The sequence below is a fragment of the Hyperolius riggenbachi genome, chromosome 2 (genome assembly GCF_040937935.1).
Source record: "Hyperolius riggenbachi isolate aHypRig1 chromosome 2, aHypRig1.pri, whole genome shotgun sequence".
NCBI classification, from domain to species: Eukaryota; Metazoa; Chordata; class Amphibia; order Anura; family Hyperoliidae; genus Hyperolius; species Hyperolius riggenbachi.
The window spans coordinates 363,494,786-363,511,049 of NC_090647.1; the positions used below are offsets into that span (position 1 = coordinate 363,494,786).

The following is a 16,264-nucleotide window of genomic DNA, read 5'->3' on the forward strand; positions in this document are numbered from 1 at the left end:
GCATTACTACCTAAGCTGTCTGGGGGCATTATACCACCTATGCTGTCTGGGGGCATTATACCACCTATGCTGTCTGGGGGCATTACCACCTACGCTGTCTGGGGACAATACTACCTACGCTGTCTGGGGGCATTATACCACCTATGCTGTCTGGGGGCATTATACCACCTATGCTGTCTGGGGACAATACTACCTACGCTGTCTGGGGGCATTATACCACCTATGCTGTCTGGGGGCATTATACCACTTATGCTGTCTGGGGGCATTATACCACCTATGCTGTCTGGGGGCATTACCACCTATGCTGTCTGGGGGCATTACTACCTACGCTGTCTGGGGTCAATACTACCTACGCTGTCTGGGGGCAATACTACCTAAGCTGTCTGGGGGCATTATACCACCTATGCTGTCTGGGGGCATTATACCACCTATGCTGTCTGGTGGCATTATACCACCTATGCTGTCTGGGGACAATACTACCTAAGCTGTCTGGGGGCATTATACCACCTATGCTGTCTGGGGGCATTATACCACCTATGCTGTCTGGGGGCATTATACCACCTATGCTGTCTGGGGGCATTATACCACCTATGCTGTCTGGGGGCATTACCACCTACGCTGTCTCTTGACAATACTACCTACGCTGTCTGGGGGCAATACTACCTAAGCTGTCTGGGGGCATTATACCACCTATGCTGTCTGGGGGCATTATACCACCTATGCTGTCTGGGGGCATTATACCACCTATGCTGTCTAGGGGCATTACCACCTACGCTGTCTGGGGACAATACTACCTACGCTGTCTGGGGGCAATACTACCTAAGCTGTCTGGGGGCATTATACCACCTATGCTGTCTGGGGGCATTATACCACCTATGCTGTCTGGGGGCATTACCACCTACGCTGTCTGGGGACAATACTACCTACGCTGTCTGGGGGCAATACCACCTAAGCTGTCTGGGGGCATTATACCACCTATGCTGTCTGGGGGCATTATACCACCTACGCTGTCTGGGGACAATACTACCTACGCTGTCTGGGGGCAATACTACCTAAGCTGTCTGGGGGCATTATACCACCTATGCTGTCTGGGGGCATTATACCACCTATGCTGTCTGGGGGCATTACCACCTACGCTGTCTGGGGACAATACTACCTACGCTGTCTGGGGGCAATACTACCTACGCTGTCTGGGGGCAATACTACCTAAGCTGTCTGGGGGCATTATACCACCTATGCTGTCTGGGGGCATTATACCACCTATGCTGTCTGGGGGCATTACCACCTACGCTGTCTGGGGACAATACTACCTACGCTGTCTGGGGGCAATACTACCTAAGCTGTCTGGGGGCATTATACCACCTATGCTGTCTGGGGGCATTATACCACCTATGCTGTCTGGGGGCATTACCACCTACGCTGTCTGGGGACAATACTACCTACGCTGTCTGGGGGCATTACTACCTAAGCTGTCTGGGGGCATTATACCACCTATGCTGTCTGGGGGCATTATACCACCTATGCTGTCTGGGGGCATTACCACCTACGCTGTCTGTGGACAATACTACCTACGCTGTCTGGGGGCAATACTACCTACGCTGTCTGGGGGCAATACTACCTACGCTGTCTGGGGGCAATACTACCTAAGCTGTCTGGGGGCATTATACCACCTATGCTGTCTGGGGGCATTATACCACCTATGCTGTCTGGGGGCATTACCACCTACGCTGTCTGGGGACAATACTACCTACGCTGTCTGGGGGCATTATACCACCTATGCTGTCTGGGGGCATTATACCACCTATGCTGTCTGGGGGCATTATACCACCTATGCTGTCTGGGGGCATTGCCACCTACGCTGTCTGGGGACAATACTACCTACGCTATCTGGGGGCAATACTACCAATGCTGTCTGGGGGCAATACTACCTACGCTGTCTGGGGGCATTATACCACATATGCTGTCTGGGGGCATTATACCACATATGCTGTCTGGGGGCATTATACTACCTACGCTGTCTGGGGGCATTATACCACCTACGCTGTCTGGGGGCATTATACCACCTATGCTGCCTGGTGGCATTATACCTTCTACGCTGTCTGGTGGCATTATACCACCTACGCTGTCTGGGGGCATTATACCACCTACGCTGTCTGGGGGCATTATACCACCTACGCTGTCTGGGGGCGTTACCACCTACGCTGACTGGGGTATTATACCACCTATGCCGTCTGGGGGCATTATACCACCTATGCCGTCTGGGGGCATTATACCACCTACGCTGTCTGGGGCATTATACCACCTATGCTGTCTGGGGGCATTACCACCTACGCTGTCTGGTGGCAATACCACCTACGCTGTCTGGGGGCAATACCACCTACGCTGTCTGGGGGCAATACCACCTACGCTGTCTGGTGGCAATACCACCTACGCTGTCTGGGGGCAATACCACCTACGCTGTCTGGGGGCATTATACCACCTACGCTGTCTGGGGGCATTATACCACCTACGCTGTCTGGGGGCATTATACCACCTACGCTGTCTGGGGGCATTACTGCCTATGCTGTCCAGCCCAGCCTCCTCTCATTGACCCCTTCACTACTCTGCTCAGTGTCTCTCTCCTCTTCCCCCAGGTTCTCCCTCATGTTCCCTCCCCCAGCCTCCTCTCAGTGATCCCTCCACTACTCTGCTCAGTGTCTCCCTCATGTCTCCTCGCCCAGCCTCCTCACAGTGACCCACACTACTCTCCTCAGTGTCTCTCACCCCTTCCCCTAGGTTCTCCCTCATGTCCCTTCGCCTTTCCCCAGGTTCTCCCTCATGACCCCTCCACTACTCTGCTCAGTGTCTCTCTCCCCTTCATGTCCCCTCCCCCAGCCTCTCTGTGTCTCTCTCCCCTTCCCCCAGGTTCTCCCTCATGCCCCCTCGCCCAGCCTCCTCTCAGTGACCCCTCCACTACTCTTCTCAGTGTCTCTCCCCTAGACATATTAAAATGATTCAAAGATCCGGATCTTTTTAATGATCCGATTTGAATCATCCGAATCATTGAAAAGATCCAGACTTCCCATCTCTACTAAGATCCAGCATTCACTGTCAGGGTAGTAGTGAAGGCAGAGACAGGTGAGTACTCTGCCACTCTCTTACCTTATCATGTTACCTGCACCGTGTGTCTTAGGGCAGTACACTCCATGTCGTCTCTCTCTTAATGAGACCTAATTATACCTTGTTTTTAACTATTTTGTAATGTATGCTGCTTACTTTGTGCCGCATCCACAGTACACTGCTAATTCTGGGCTAGACTATTCTATTATGTCCCTACGACAAATTACCAATATCAGATATTCAGTTCAGTCCAATGGGCGGATCAGTTCTCGCGATTATTGGGCAGATATTGTATAGTCTGAGGGTGTGTACAGTGTCATTCAAACAATATTTTGTCATGCTAGCTCCAGAGCAGGAACACGTCTTGTGAAATGTCACTTCCACCTGTGTGCAGCATTCATACAACATAACCATTTGGAATGTAGGCGTGTTCGTATACAATGGTGTTTGATTGTTTTATCATTTACTTTTGCTGGGCTATGTTGTTTGGTTGATGTCACTCTTTTGTACATATTGATTTACATCTAAAGCATACATGTCAAACTCTGGCCCGTGGACCAAATCTGGCCCTCGGAGCCATCAGATTTGGCCCCCAGATGGGTTCCCCACTTTGCATTATGTTTGGCCCACTCTAGCTCATCAGAGAAACTATATTGGAGAGTAAGCCCTAGATCACCAAGGAAGCCATATGGGGAGGGCGACAGCTCTAGACACCAGGGAATTGTATAGGCCAGGGGATGAAAGGGGCCGCTAAAACATCAGAAAACTATACGGGAGGGAAGACTACTAAACATCAGGGAATTGTATAGAGGAGGAAGGAAAGACCACTGAACATCAGATGACTGTATAGGGGATGGAGGGGGGCTTTTAGACACCAGGGAAGTTTATAAGGGAGAGAGGTGGCCACTAGACATTAAGCTCTATTCACAAAGGGCAGGTCGGTAAAATAATTGTCTTCTGTAAAATACCTCATCCGGTATTTTACACTTTTTTCTTTTTCCCAAATTTACTAAAGTTCTCCCTCATGAGGCAGAATTTCGGTAAATTACAGAACAAACATGCCTCTTTTCACGAATCCCTGCTCGGTAAGTGTGACTTACCAGCATGTAGCAGGTCAGCGGGCAGGCAGGAGAGCTGTGTGTAGGACTCTGAGGTTTTCCCTACAGTGCAATGCTGATATCCCTTTAGATGTGCTGCAGCAACCAGGGGGAGCTCTTCTGTATACTGCAATACAAATAAGCACATCTAAAGGGATGCAGGGACGCCTTTTGAAAATATCCCTCCTCTGCTTTGCTACACTGAAAGTCCCACCCGATTACCCTTCGCTTCAAATCAACATGAGAAGCAGGGCTGTGTGGCTTTCCCTATTGGATGCCTGGCTCTCCCCAAAGGCTTTCTGTTAAATCTACCGCGCAAAGACAGCATGGGCTGTTGTGAGCTGGAGAAAATTACCGAACATTTTTGGCCAGTAAACTTAATGCGGAAATTAATCTTTGTAAATTGCAATTTCTTGACATTACTTGAGGCAATTACCGCACAAGTCGGTAATTTACCTCGATAGTCTGTAATGTTTATTTTCTGTGTGGTGATGGGTTTAGTGAATTTGAATGTGGGAAGGTGATCAGTAAAATCAGCTGTTTTCAGCATTACCAAATGTGGTAATGCTTTGTGAATAGAGCCCATTGAGGTTGGCCCATGACTTGGCCCCAGAGCTCAATATCGGCCCACTTTGTAATTGAGTTCAACACCCCTGATCTAGAGTGAATATGGACCTTTAGGCAGAGCACTTTTTTGAATAATCATTAAGTAACAGATACTGTAAATAAAGTAGGGTAGCTTATGTCTCTAGAGTCTGAGCTTCTTTTAGAATTTCAGGCATTTGTCTAATATTTTAGATTGCATTCTTAGGTACAGCAATATATGAAACAATGGGCCAGATTTATCAAAGCAATAAATAATACTAATTCTTAAACAGTTCTAACCAGCAAGGGGAATTGTTCTGCATGATAAGAAAATTCTTAAATCCTACTTAATAGCGGCAGTTTAGTGTGAATTTTTAGAACTGCACTACAGTTAAAGAGACTCTGAAGCCTCTTAAAAGTCATATTTTTATTTAACAATCCCCTTCTACACTATCGCTCCCATCTAAAACGCCGCAATCCCGTGGCAGAACGCTGTTAACTTTAATCCCCCTGAACACAGGGACAAAAATCCACGACTTTCCTGATTCGCGTTAATACGCGCATATCTCTGCCTCTCCCCTGCCCCTCTCAGTGAAAGAAGACAGAGGGGCGGGGAGAGGCGGCGGTAAGCACCGATTGACGGGAGTAGAGGCAGAGCTACAGCCCAAAGCTCTGCTTCTACTAGGAAGCGCTCCCCCAACATTGCCCTGGGGATTTGGGGGGGGTTTAAACACAGTGTTCTACCGCGGGATAGCAGCGTTTTAGATGGGGTGATAGTGTAGAAGAGGATTGTTAAATAAAAAGATGAATTTTAAGAGGCTTCAGACTCTCTAAGAAAAGTGCAAATCCGTTACTAAACTGACACTGATTAAAAAGTGCTTAAAGAGAATCTGTAACATCAAAACGTCCCCTGGGGAGTACTCACCTCGGGAGGGGGAAGCCTCAGGATCCTAATGAGGCTTCCCACGCCATCCTCCGTCCCTCGGGGGTCTCGCTGCAGCCCTCCGTACAGCGGTGACGTCAATATTTACCTTCCCGGCTCCTGCGCAGCCGCTCTGATGGCTGTTGGCTCCGAAGTAGGCGGAAATACCCGATCGCCATCGGGTCTGCTCTACTGCGCAGGCGCAAGTCTCCGGCGCCTGCGCAGTAGAGCGGACCCGACTGAGATCTGGTATTTCCGTCTACTTCAGAGCCGAAAGCAGCCACAGCGCCCCCGCTGGAGCCTGCAAAGGTAAATATTGAATTGACAGTCGGGTCTGTCGGCGGCTGTTCGGAGGCTGCATCGAGACCCCCGTGGGACAGAGGATGGCGTGGGAAGCCTCATTAGGATCCATAGGCTTCCCCACCCGAGGTGAGTACCCCCCAGGGGATAATTTTGATGTTACAGTATCTATTTAATAGCACTTCTACAGATTGTGCAGTGTGATTTGTAAAGGGCTCCTCCCCCCTGTTGAATCCTGTGAAGCTGTTCTGTGCCTTTCCAGTGTTGGGCATTGGTCCTCTCTCCTAGTCTCCTGCATTCCTCCTTTTGTCTCAGACTTTAATAAAAGGTCCCTCTTTAAAGCAGGAGGATTAGCCGTACTATGCCAGGGATAAATACTTGGTCTACTTACATAACACATGTATTGTACTGTCCATGTTTTGATTTCAGTGAATCTTTTATATAGTAAATGAAGAGAATTTTGTTCCTGGTGGGACCCATATTTTTTGCCCACAGTTTGAGGCTAAATACAGATGTCATTTCTGCCCTTAACTTTTTTTTTTCTTTTCTCCTTTAATCCCTGAGTCACCTCAGCCTTCCTTGTAAACACAAGTGAGCAGATGATCATGTTTCAGCTAGGCAGGGAAATAAAGGGAAGAGGAGGAATAGATTGTACAGGGTGGACCATTTATATGGATACACCTTAATAAAAAGGGAATGGTTGGTGATGTTTGAGGCACATTAGTATATGTGACGGGGGAAACTTTTCAAGATGGGTGGTGACCATGGCGGCCATTTTGAAGTCGGCCATTTTGAATCCAACTTTTGTTTTTTTGAATAGGAAGAGGGTCATGTGACACATCACTTATTGGGAATTTCAATTTCACAAGAAAAACAATGGTGTGCTTGGTTTTAACGTAACTTTATTCTTTCATGAGTTATTTTTACAAGTTTCGAACCACTTATAAAATGTGTTCAATGTGCTGCCCATTGTGTTGGATTTTCAATGCAACCCTCTTCTCCCACTCTTCACACACTGATAGCAACACCGCAGGAGAAATGCTAGCACAGGCTTCAAGTATCCGTAGTTTCAGGTGCTGCTTATCTCGTATCTTCACAAAATAGACAATTGCCTTCAGATGACTCCAAAGATAAAAGTCTCTAAGGGGGTCAGATCGGGAGACCTTGGGGGCCATTCAACTGGCCCACGACGACCAATCCACTTTCCAGGAAACTGTTCATCTAGGAATGCTCGGACCTGACACCCATAATGTGGTGGTGCACCATCTTGCTGGAAAAACTCAGGGAACGTGCCAGCTTCAGTGCATAAAGAGGGAAACACATCATCGTGTAGCAATTTCGCATATCCAGTGGCCTTGAGGTTTCCATTGATGAAGAATGGCCCCACTATCTTTGTACCCCATATACCACACCATCATGTGAAGGCAATTGTCTATGCCAGTGATCTGCAAACTTGGCTCTCCAGCTGTTAAGGAACTACAAGTCCCATAATGCATTGTGGGAGTCTGACAGCCACAGTCATGATTCATAAAGGTAAATGCATTGTGGGACTTGTAGTTCCTTAACAGCTGGAGAGCCAAGTTTGCAGATCACTAATCTATGCTGTGAAGATACGAGATGTGCAGCACCTGAAACTACGGATACTTGAAGCCTGTGCTAGCATTTCTCCTGCGGTGTTGCTATCAGTGTGTGAAGAGTGGGAGAAGAGGGTTGCATTGACAATCCAACACAATGGGCAGGACATTGAGCACATTTTATAAGTGGTTCGAAACTTGTAAAAATAACTCATGAAAGAATAAAGTTACGTTAAAACCAAGCACACCATTGTTTTTATTGTGAAATTCCCAATAAGTGATGTGTCACATGACCCTCTTCCTATTCAAAAAACAAAAGTTGAATTCAGAATGGCGATTTCAAAATGGCCGCCATGGTCCCCAGCCATCTTGAAAAGTTTCCGCCTTCACATATACTAATGTGCCAAAAACAGGAAGTTAATATCACCAACCATTCCCATTTTATTAAGGTGTTTCCATATAAATGGCCCACCCTGTAGATAAAAAGAACCCCCAGCATGCAACTGAATGGCAATTAAAGGGCCAGTGCTCTTAAGGTATCAGATAACTCCAAACCATAACTGCAGAAAAAGTTTTGAATGCAGAATTAGCATCTTTATCACTTAATACACTTAGACCAGTTGCTGTTGAAATTTGATTTTTATGGTGACCATCCCGCTTTAAGGAGTGTGTGTGGTGGATGAGAAAGATAAGGGAACACAAAATCTGATACTGTTAATTCCTAAACTTGATTTTTTTTTCAGCTCTAATACATTTATATTATATATTTACTTACATTACATCTTATCAGTTAACCTAAAATAATCTACCGTAAATAATATATTTATGCTATTATAACTTCTGTTTTCTGTATCAATACAGCAGATGTATTGGTTACCTCAGCAACAGCAATTTCCCTCACTGCACTGTCTGAGAAACTTTCATAACGCCTCCTATTTAAGAACAATAGAAGACGGAAATTGCACTATTTAGTTATTTCTTAAGATATCTGAGATAGTTCTGCACGGATTACTAAAAACCTACCAATATTTTGTATCAGACACTCTTGATAGATGTCTTTCACTGTCATTTTTTTTTCTGCTATGACTCCTCCTGGAGCAGAATCTCTGGATCTCTCAACATGCCATACCTGGGGTCAGAGGATGCTGTTCATGAGCTGAGAAGATCACTGTCTAATCCTCATATCCAGGCAGACCGGCTGCGATACAGGAATGTCATCCATAAGGTGATTCGGTAAGAACATGTTCTTTGACTTTCATTCCTTTTTTAATTTTTTTTTCAGTTATTGTCACACAGCAAATTACTTTAACACTTACACGTTGCGTCATACCATGTTACATTCCCCACTGTATCCCCGCCGCTAGGGCCATGCAAGTCTATGGAGACTTCCACACCTCATGTGATGTGACACGGTCCTCCAGAAGTATCCATATTGTCTGCAGCTGGCCTTAAGGTTACATCGAAAACACAGATCTATAACTGCCTACATTGTAAATCTTATTATTTGCAATAGTGGCACTGTACAGAGTGAGAAACGAACAGGCCAACAGAACGGCGCAGGTGTGACATCAGGTGGGGTGAGTGGGGATAACAAAGCTATCTGCTGTCGCTCGGCTGAATTGATCTTCTTGCCGGATCGCTGATTGGATGATCATCGTCAGTCAGGCTATAGGTGAATATTCAAAGCGCACTGGTTATTTAAGCACAGGTCTTCCCACTGTCCTCAGAGTGCGCTCAGACTTGAGTACAGCAATACTCCACAAAACATCTACAATTTAAGTGCAGCGCACATCCTCTATGGTGATATAAAAAAATTCCAACATTAAATGTCTCTTATTTGTTACTCCAGTCTTCCTTTGATTCCACCACCAGCAATCACCAATATGAAACGCACTCACCAGATACAGTGTGACCACTGTTAGACTGGTCAATCAACGCACGCCTCCAGGATACCCCAGCACCTCAGGTCCTGGTCCCTTTGATCAATGAATTCCCTGTCCAGGTTCACTTGTCCAAATTCATATAGCTCTAGTGTCTCAAACAAAAGCCTCTCATAGCGTAATATTGCTTTAAAACCACTAAAAGTTTATTAAAATATTGCACTCACATGTCACGAGGTTATAAACAGCATAGAGTTTTTCCACGGGCTCTCCCCCGTTGCCAAGCCAGGCTGAGTAATGTTTCCGCGTTCTTGCGTTCCAAAATGCCGCCGCTCACTTCCCAGTGCGTCCAACTCCCCGCTCGACTAGTTTCGTCACTCCCTCGTGACTCATCAGGAGCTCCTGATGAGTCACGAGGGAGTGACGAAACTAGTCGAGCGGGGAGTTGGACGCACTGGGAAGTAAGCGGCGGCATTTTGGAACGCAAGAACGCGGAAACATTACTCAGCCTGGCTTGGCAACGGGGGAGAGCCCGTGGAAAAACTCTATGCTGTTTATAACCTCGTGACATGTGAGTGCAATATTTTAATAAACTTTTAGTGGTTTTAAAGCAATATTACGCTATGAGAGGCTTTTGTTTGAGACACTAGAGCTATATGAATTTGGACAAGTGAACCTGGACAGGGAATTCATTGATCAAAGGGACCAGGACCTGAGGTGCTGGGGTATCCTGGAGGCGTGCGTTGATTGACCAGTCTAACAGTGGTCACACTGTATCTGGTGAGTGCGTTTCATATTGGTGATTGCTGGTGGTGGAATCAAAGGAAGACTGGAGTAACAAATAAGAGACATTTAATGTTGGAATTTTTTTATATCACCATAGAGGATGTGCGCTGCACTTAAATTGTAGATCGTCAGTCAGGGACTGCAGTGCACAAACCACATTATCAGCAGAGGTAGTTGTTATTGGCCGGATCAGCCAACTTTAATCTAGTGTGTGTACAGGTCTTTAGTGACCAGCACTACAACTTTGCAGAATCTCATAATTATTAGTTCCTCCTTTTTCAGTATGTAATAAAGCTTTTACCCTTCTCACTTCTCCTAGGTGTTTATAAAAAAAAGCCAAAGTTTAAGGAAAAAGCAGTGGCAAATAGTTTATTGCAGGCAGGAAAGGGTGATGAGAGGCTTTGATGACACTCTCATATATTTATATGTACTTTCTTCCAAAGTCAGTTCTCAACCCTACTGCTGTATATATATCTGGTGCTGAGGGTTCTAGCACCCTTCCATCTTGATGCTGATTAGCTTCAGAACCACTGACCGGTATATAAAAAAGCAGGTTCTAAGGCTGTAAGCAGTGCAGCAAGTTGGCCGTGTATGTCACAGGTTCTTAGTCATCTCGTGTTCACTGTTACAAGGTTGTTCTCTGCCCAGTACTTGCATGACAAAACTAATGAATCCAACCACAGAGCATGATGGATGTGGCCTTAAATAGGAACTGTAATCAAGGTTTGAACTTCATTCCAATTAGTACCTGATACCCCCTTTTCCACAAGAAATCTTTACCTTTTCTCGAGTAGATCATCGGGGGGTCTGTATAGCTGATATTGTGGTGAAACCCCTTCCACAGTGTGATGTTATTACAGTTTGTTGTCTGTGAACCTCATTGCATTGTGGGAAATAACGGCTGCCAAGGAAGCAATATCTCTCTATGTGCATAGAACTCTCAGTAACAAACATTCCGTACAGATCACCTGGCAGAACTAAAGATGTCACCACCAGTGATTAATTTCAGAGTGTAAATCCGGGAGAGGAAAGATTTTTTAATGGGCAAACACTGACTAAATAACCGAATAATAAATTAATATTATAAACAGTAAGCAATTTAATTCACAAAGTTATTTCCACTATACTTCCTCTTTTACTCGATAACCTGTTCAACTGAGACCTCCCTCCTTAACCACAGACAAACCTGAAAGATTCTTCAGCGGACTGACTGAATTTTATGCAAGTTTGTTGATAATCACTATATTTCTATAAACAATTCTGCATTATTGATTTTTCTCTTTTAGGTATATGACTCAGGGAGTGGATGTATCCAGTGTCTTCATGGAGATGGTTAAAGCTAGTGCCACTGTAGATATTGTACAGAAAAAGCTGGTTTACTTATATATGTGCACATATGCTCCTCAGAAACCTGACTTAGCCCTCCTTGCTATTAATACATTGTGTAAAGACTGTACAGACCCCAATCCTATGGTGAGAGGACTAGCATTACGAAGCATGTGCAATCTCAGGTAAGTGATTTTTGGTGAAAAGGATGTGTATACACTAATATGATATCCATCAGTACTGAAAAGACTATGGCCAGTTTCAATTCACACTACACTCAAATCTTTTTATATATTGGGACTGATGCACAAAAGCATGGTAATATTGCTGTGCACAGACCTCTCATGGCAATATTACCCTTAGGCAGGGGTCACACGTCTTTCATTATTCTGTGCGTGTTTTTCTGCATGCGTTTTCTGCACACCACGTTCGTTTGTATGCAAAAAAGGCATGCAATTTTTTTACAGTCAGGCCCATCTGATTGTCTGGCTACGTCAAGTAACTGCAAAAGGCACTCAAACTTGGCGGAATACATGATAATAGTATACAGCTTCAGTTGCTGAAGGACTGGTACAGTTGGAAGCTAGGAGTGGCAGTGGTACTGATGTGGGCGATAGTCGAAGTTAAAGGTATGAGTACAAGCATTATAAAAACCAAAAATAATGGGTCTGTCACAAATTAAGGTTACTAATGGGTAACAATGGAAAAATCACTCTACAGTCATAATGTAGTCTGTGGTAGAATGAAGTGAGTAGTGTCTGCAATACGTGGGGTGCACCACTGGGTCAATTAAAACTGGAATAGAAGAACGCTACTGTTGTAAAAACGTTCATATGAGTTCAGACATTTCCTGTTTAAGCATGAGGGAAAGATGGATACATTCTGGTTTCATATAGTCATGAGGTCAGTCCAGATGTTCAGAAGAAGCTTTCTGAATGGGAGTTCTGAATATTTACTTTGGAAATGCATAAACCAAAGAGTATACATTTTTAGTTGGATACACGTTTATTCTTTTGATTGTAATATACTGATTTATAAAATACTGTTATAATGAAAAGAAAAAAAATAATACTACATTTTAGCAGTGTATTGAGATTGTTAAAGGGAGGATCCCTTGGGGTGCATTTAGCTTTCAGCAAACATTATTAGCAGGGCTGTTGGAGTCGAGAAGCCGGAGTTGGAGCAATTTTAGGTACCTGGAGTCGGTGGTTTCATAAACTGAGGAGTCGGATTTTTTTTGTATCAAATCCATAGCCCTGGTAAGTATTAGGGCCCGTTTCCACTAGCCACCGCGCGCGGCTGCACTTCCGTGTCTGCGGGTATGCAGACGAATCCCGGAAGCCGTGCCATGCACGGCTATGGGATTCGCTGCCTCCCGCACGAAAACTGATGGCAATGCTGGCCGAATCGCTAGGGCGAGCGATTCGGTCGGCGGTGCCATTATCCTCCTATGGCAGAGTTTCCCCGAGCGACTTGCCTGCGGATTCGGCACGATTTCCACGCTAGTGGAAATGGGCCCATAGACTAAAGAGTCTGAGCCATTTTGGGTAGCTTGAGTCGGACTTGGCGGTTTCATAAACTGAGGAGTTGGAGTCGGATGATTTTTGTACCGACTCCACAGCACTGATTATGAGTCATAATTTATGATGCCTAATGCAAAATTGTTTTTTTTTTTTTTTTTATGCAATAATCCACTAGATGTCACTGTGGTGCATGATGAATATGTGGTTGTCTGTTTAATACTTTAAGCCAAAGCTTGGGTACACAAAATCAGATACTAGCCTAAAGAGAGGGAAGCCTCAGGATCCTTTTGAGGCTTCCCTTGGTTGTCGGAAGCCCCCGGTTGCTGAGCGTGGCCCCCCTCCACTTGGCCACGCGGCTCCTCTTCTGCATTCATGGCCGCGCAGTAGACGCTCAAACCCACCTGTGCATGTGCAGTGTGTGCTCTGAGTGTGAACCAGCCCTCAGTTCTGTTTTCTGAATAGCTTAAACAGCCAAGAAACAGTGAGTGACAGCTTGAGATAAGGTTTTACTGCAAGAAAGTTCAAAGGGTCATTAGCTCTGCTCTGTCTTATAGGTTAAAATACAGAGTGTGGTTTCTAAACGGCAAATATTACAGAATGATGCGATTTTAGAAATAAAGCTATATAACTGAAAATACAAATGTGAGACTTTTTTCTTTGCTACTAATGTTCTGTTAATTATCTGTACTACACATACAATTCATTATTTCATAAGTTTACTTTTGCTTCAGTCTCACTTTAGAATATAGTGATAGACGAACATCATTTGCAGACCATTCGCAACTTTTCAGACCCCATTGACTTTAATGGCAGGCGAACTTCAAAAACCTTCAGGGCATATTTGCAGCCACAATATCTTTTAAAAAAATGGTCAAAATTGTCTATGGCATAGCAGAGGGGAGTCAATGTCAACATTTTCCCTAAAATTATGTATTTTATGCAGGGGATTTTTAAATGTTAGAACACAAAATAGTGCATTAGGTTTCTAGATTTCTCAAAGTAAGTTTGACTCAGACAGCACTACAAAGACAGTGGTGTAAAACGCTTTGTGTTACAATTTCAGGTGACACAACCTTTTTTTTTATTGAAAAATGTTCTGTCCCACCTGACTTAAAGAGAACCTGAGACGAGAAGCGTCTCAAGTTCCATACTTACTTGGGGCTTCCTTAAGCCCCCTTGAGGTCTCCACGGGTGGCTCCTGTAACCCGCAATAGTGCGCGAAAGCCTGCCCGAGTCGCGATTCATCACACATTTGCGGCCAGGTTCACTACCCCATTGCTCTCCCATGGCTAGGAGCATTTTGCACCTGTGCCGTAGTACTGTGCAAGCACGACTCAGCCAAACTTTCAGGCACTGATGTGGGTGGCAGGAGCCACCCGGGGAGAAGGCGATGGTCAAGGCGGCTTGAGGAAGCCCCAGGTAAGTATGGAACCTGAGATGCTTCTCGTCTCAGGTACACTTTGAGAGTGAAGGGTCAAAATATGGCACCATGGGAAAATATGGGGTGGATGCGAAAATCTCATAACGTTTGCTGTGAATGTTCGCTGTGAACTGTCTGCTGAGGCAAACCGCAGGCCATCACTATTATACTAAATTATATTAAATAGAGGGGAGAAAATGAATGCAGCCCATTGTGGGCTAGATTATCTTCCTGAGTGTCCAGATATGCTGCTCATTGTCCTCGGGTCCCTGTCCTTCCCTGTCCCCAGTCTTCTAAGCATTTGACTGGATCCCTCTGTCTTATACTTTTATAGAACTTCCCTCAAGCAGTGCCATAGATTCAGCACTGTGCAGGTGTGAGTTCCGAACGGCACTTGTGCCACTCGGTGAACTTCCAGGAGGCTGGGGAAACATGGGAATGGGGCGGACCCCCAAGGACATCGAGAAACATCTAGAGACTAAAGGTGGCCATACACTGGCCCGATTCGCAGCCGTTTCGACAGCAGATTCGAACCTGGGATCAAATCTGCTGCCAATCGTTCGCGCTAAACGCACCAGCCGATCCGATTTCCTCCCGAAATCGGATCGGTCCGTCGATCGCGCCGTGCGGGAAATTACCCTCGATCGCCTGCGGGTAGGGAGCGCGTCGCTAGCGGCGGCCGATCCGATCAGGTATACATTACCTGACGCTGGCTCCCGGGCGTCTTCTCCGCATCTTCTCCGCGCTGCACCCGCTCCATCCCGGCGCTTCCTGTCACTGCAGTGACCAGGAAGTTCAAATAGAGGGCGGGGGGGACAGGCGGCAGCTCCACAGATTGTGATCGGTTTCAGGCTGAAATCGATTCACAATCTGTTTGCAGTAAAGGCAGCCATACGATCCCTCTCTGATCAGATTCGATCAGATAGGGATCTGTCAGCTGGTCGATCTAATGGCAAATCGACCAGTGTATGGCTACCTTAAGGAAAAAGTAAGCTAGCTCACCATGGGCTTCATTCAGTAACCTTTTTTCCCCCTGATTCAGGTATTTGATAAAATACTCTATATACATGGTGTACTGGTTGCATCCAATTAAAACATAAGGCCCATGTGTGGCCAAAATATAAAAGCCTTACTTTAACATTGTTCTAATAAAGCAGATTTTTATTGCTATCTATGAACGTCTTGGGTGCTAAACCATTTTTTGTGTACTAGTAAGTAAAATTAGCTTTTATAACTTATATATACTCTTCTAGAATGCCAGGCATTCAGGAATACATACAACAGCCTGTCCAGAATGGACTTAAAGACAAAGCCTCCTATGTGAGAAGAGTAGCAGTGCTGGGATGTGCCAAAATTCATACACAGCAAGGAGACACTGATGTTGGTAAGTGCAAATAAAACAAAAGTAGGTATGTGTTCTTGTATAAAATTGCTGACTTTCACTAAACTGATAGTGTACCAGTTATAAAGAGTGTGTTGCAAATGAATCTTGAAACTACATAATGTTTTGAAACTATTAGTTTATCCTCTTTGTCATCATGGTTTTGGTGTAAGGTTTCTCAGGTTTATGTATAGATGCACGCTGGGCCTGTGTTACCATCTGATAACCATCAGATAACCGAAGTGGGAGAAGTGAGAATTTTCTCTTTATTAGGCCACTTTCACAGTAGGACATTGCGTTTTGTTGCAACGTTAAAGTCCCAACGCAAATTACAACGCAACGCCCCCAAAAGGTTGCAACGCAACTTAATG

General features: G+C 45.3%; 1 protein-coding gene across 3 annotated transcripts in view; it reads left to right on the top strand.

Moving 5' to 3' along the window:
- The window catches only part of AP4B1 (adaptor related protein complex 4 subunit beta 1), a 247,618-nt gene that overhangs the window by 176,518 nt on the left and 54,836 nt on the right, over positions 1-16,264 (top strand). For 2 of the 3 annotated variants that reach the window (XM_068269704.1, XM_068269703.1), the window contains 3 exons: positions 8,679-8,810; positions 11,530-11,754; positions 15,766-15,896. In XM_068269704.1, the coding sequence (XP_068125805.1) occupies positions 8,698-8,810; positions 11,530-11,754; positions 15,766-15,896 (469 nt within the window). In that variant the 5' untranslated portion in view covers positions 8,679-8,697. Of the gene's footprint in view, positions 1-8,678; positions 8,811-11,529; positions 11,755-15,765; positions 15,897-16,264 lie in introns of those variants that run through there. The other variant, XM_068269705.1, reaches the window with a different exon arrangement.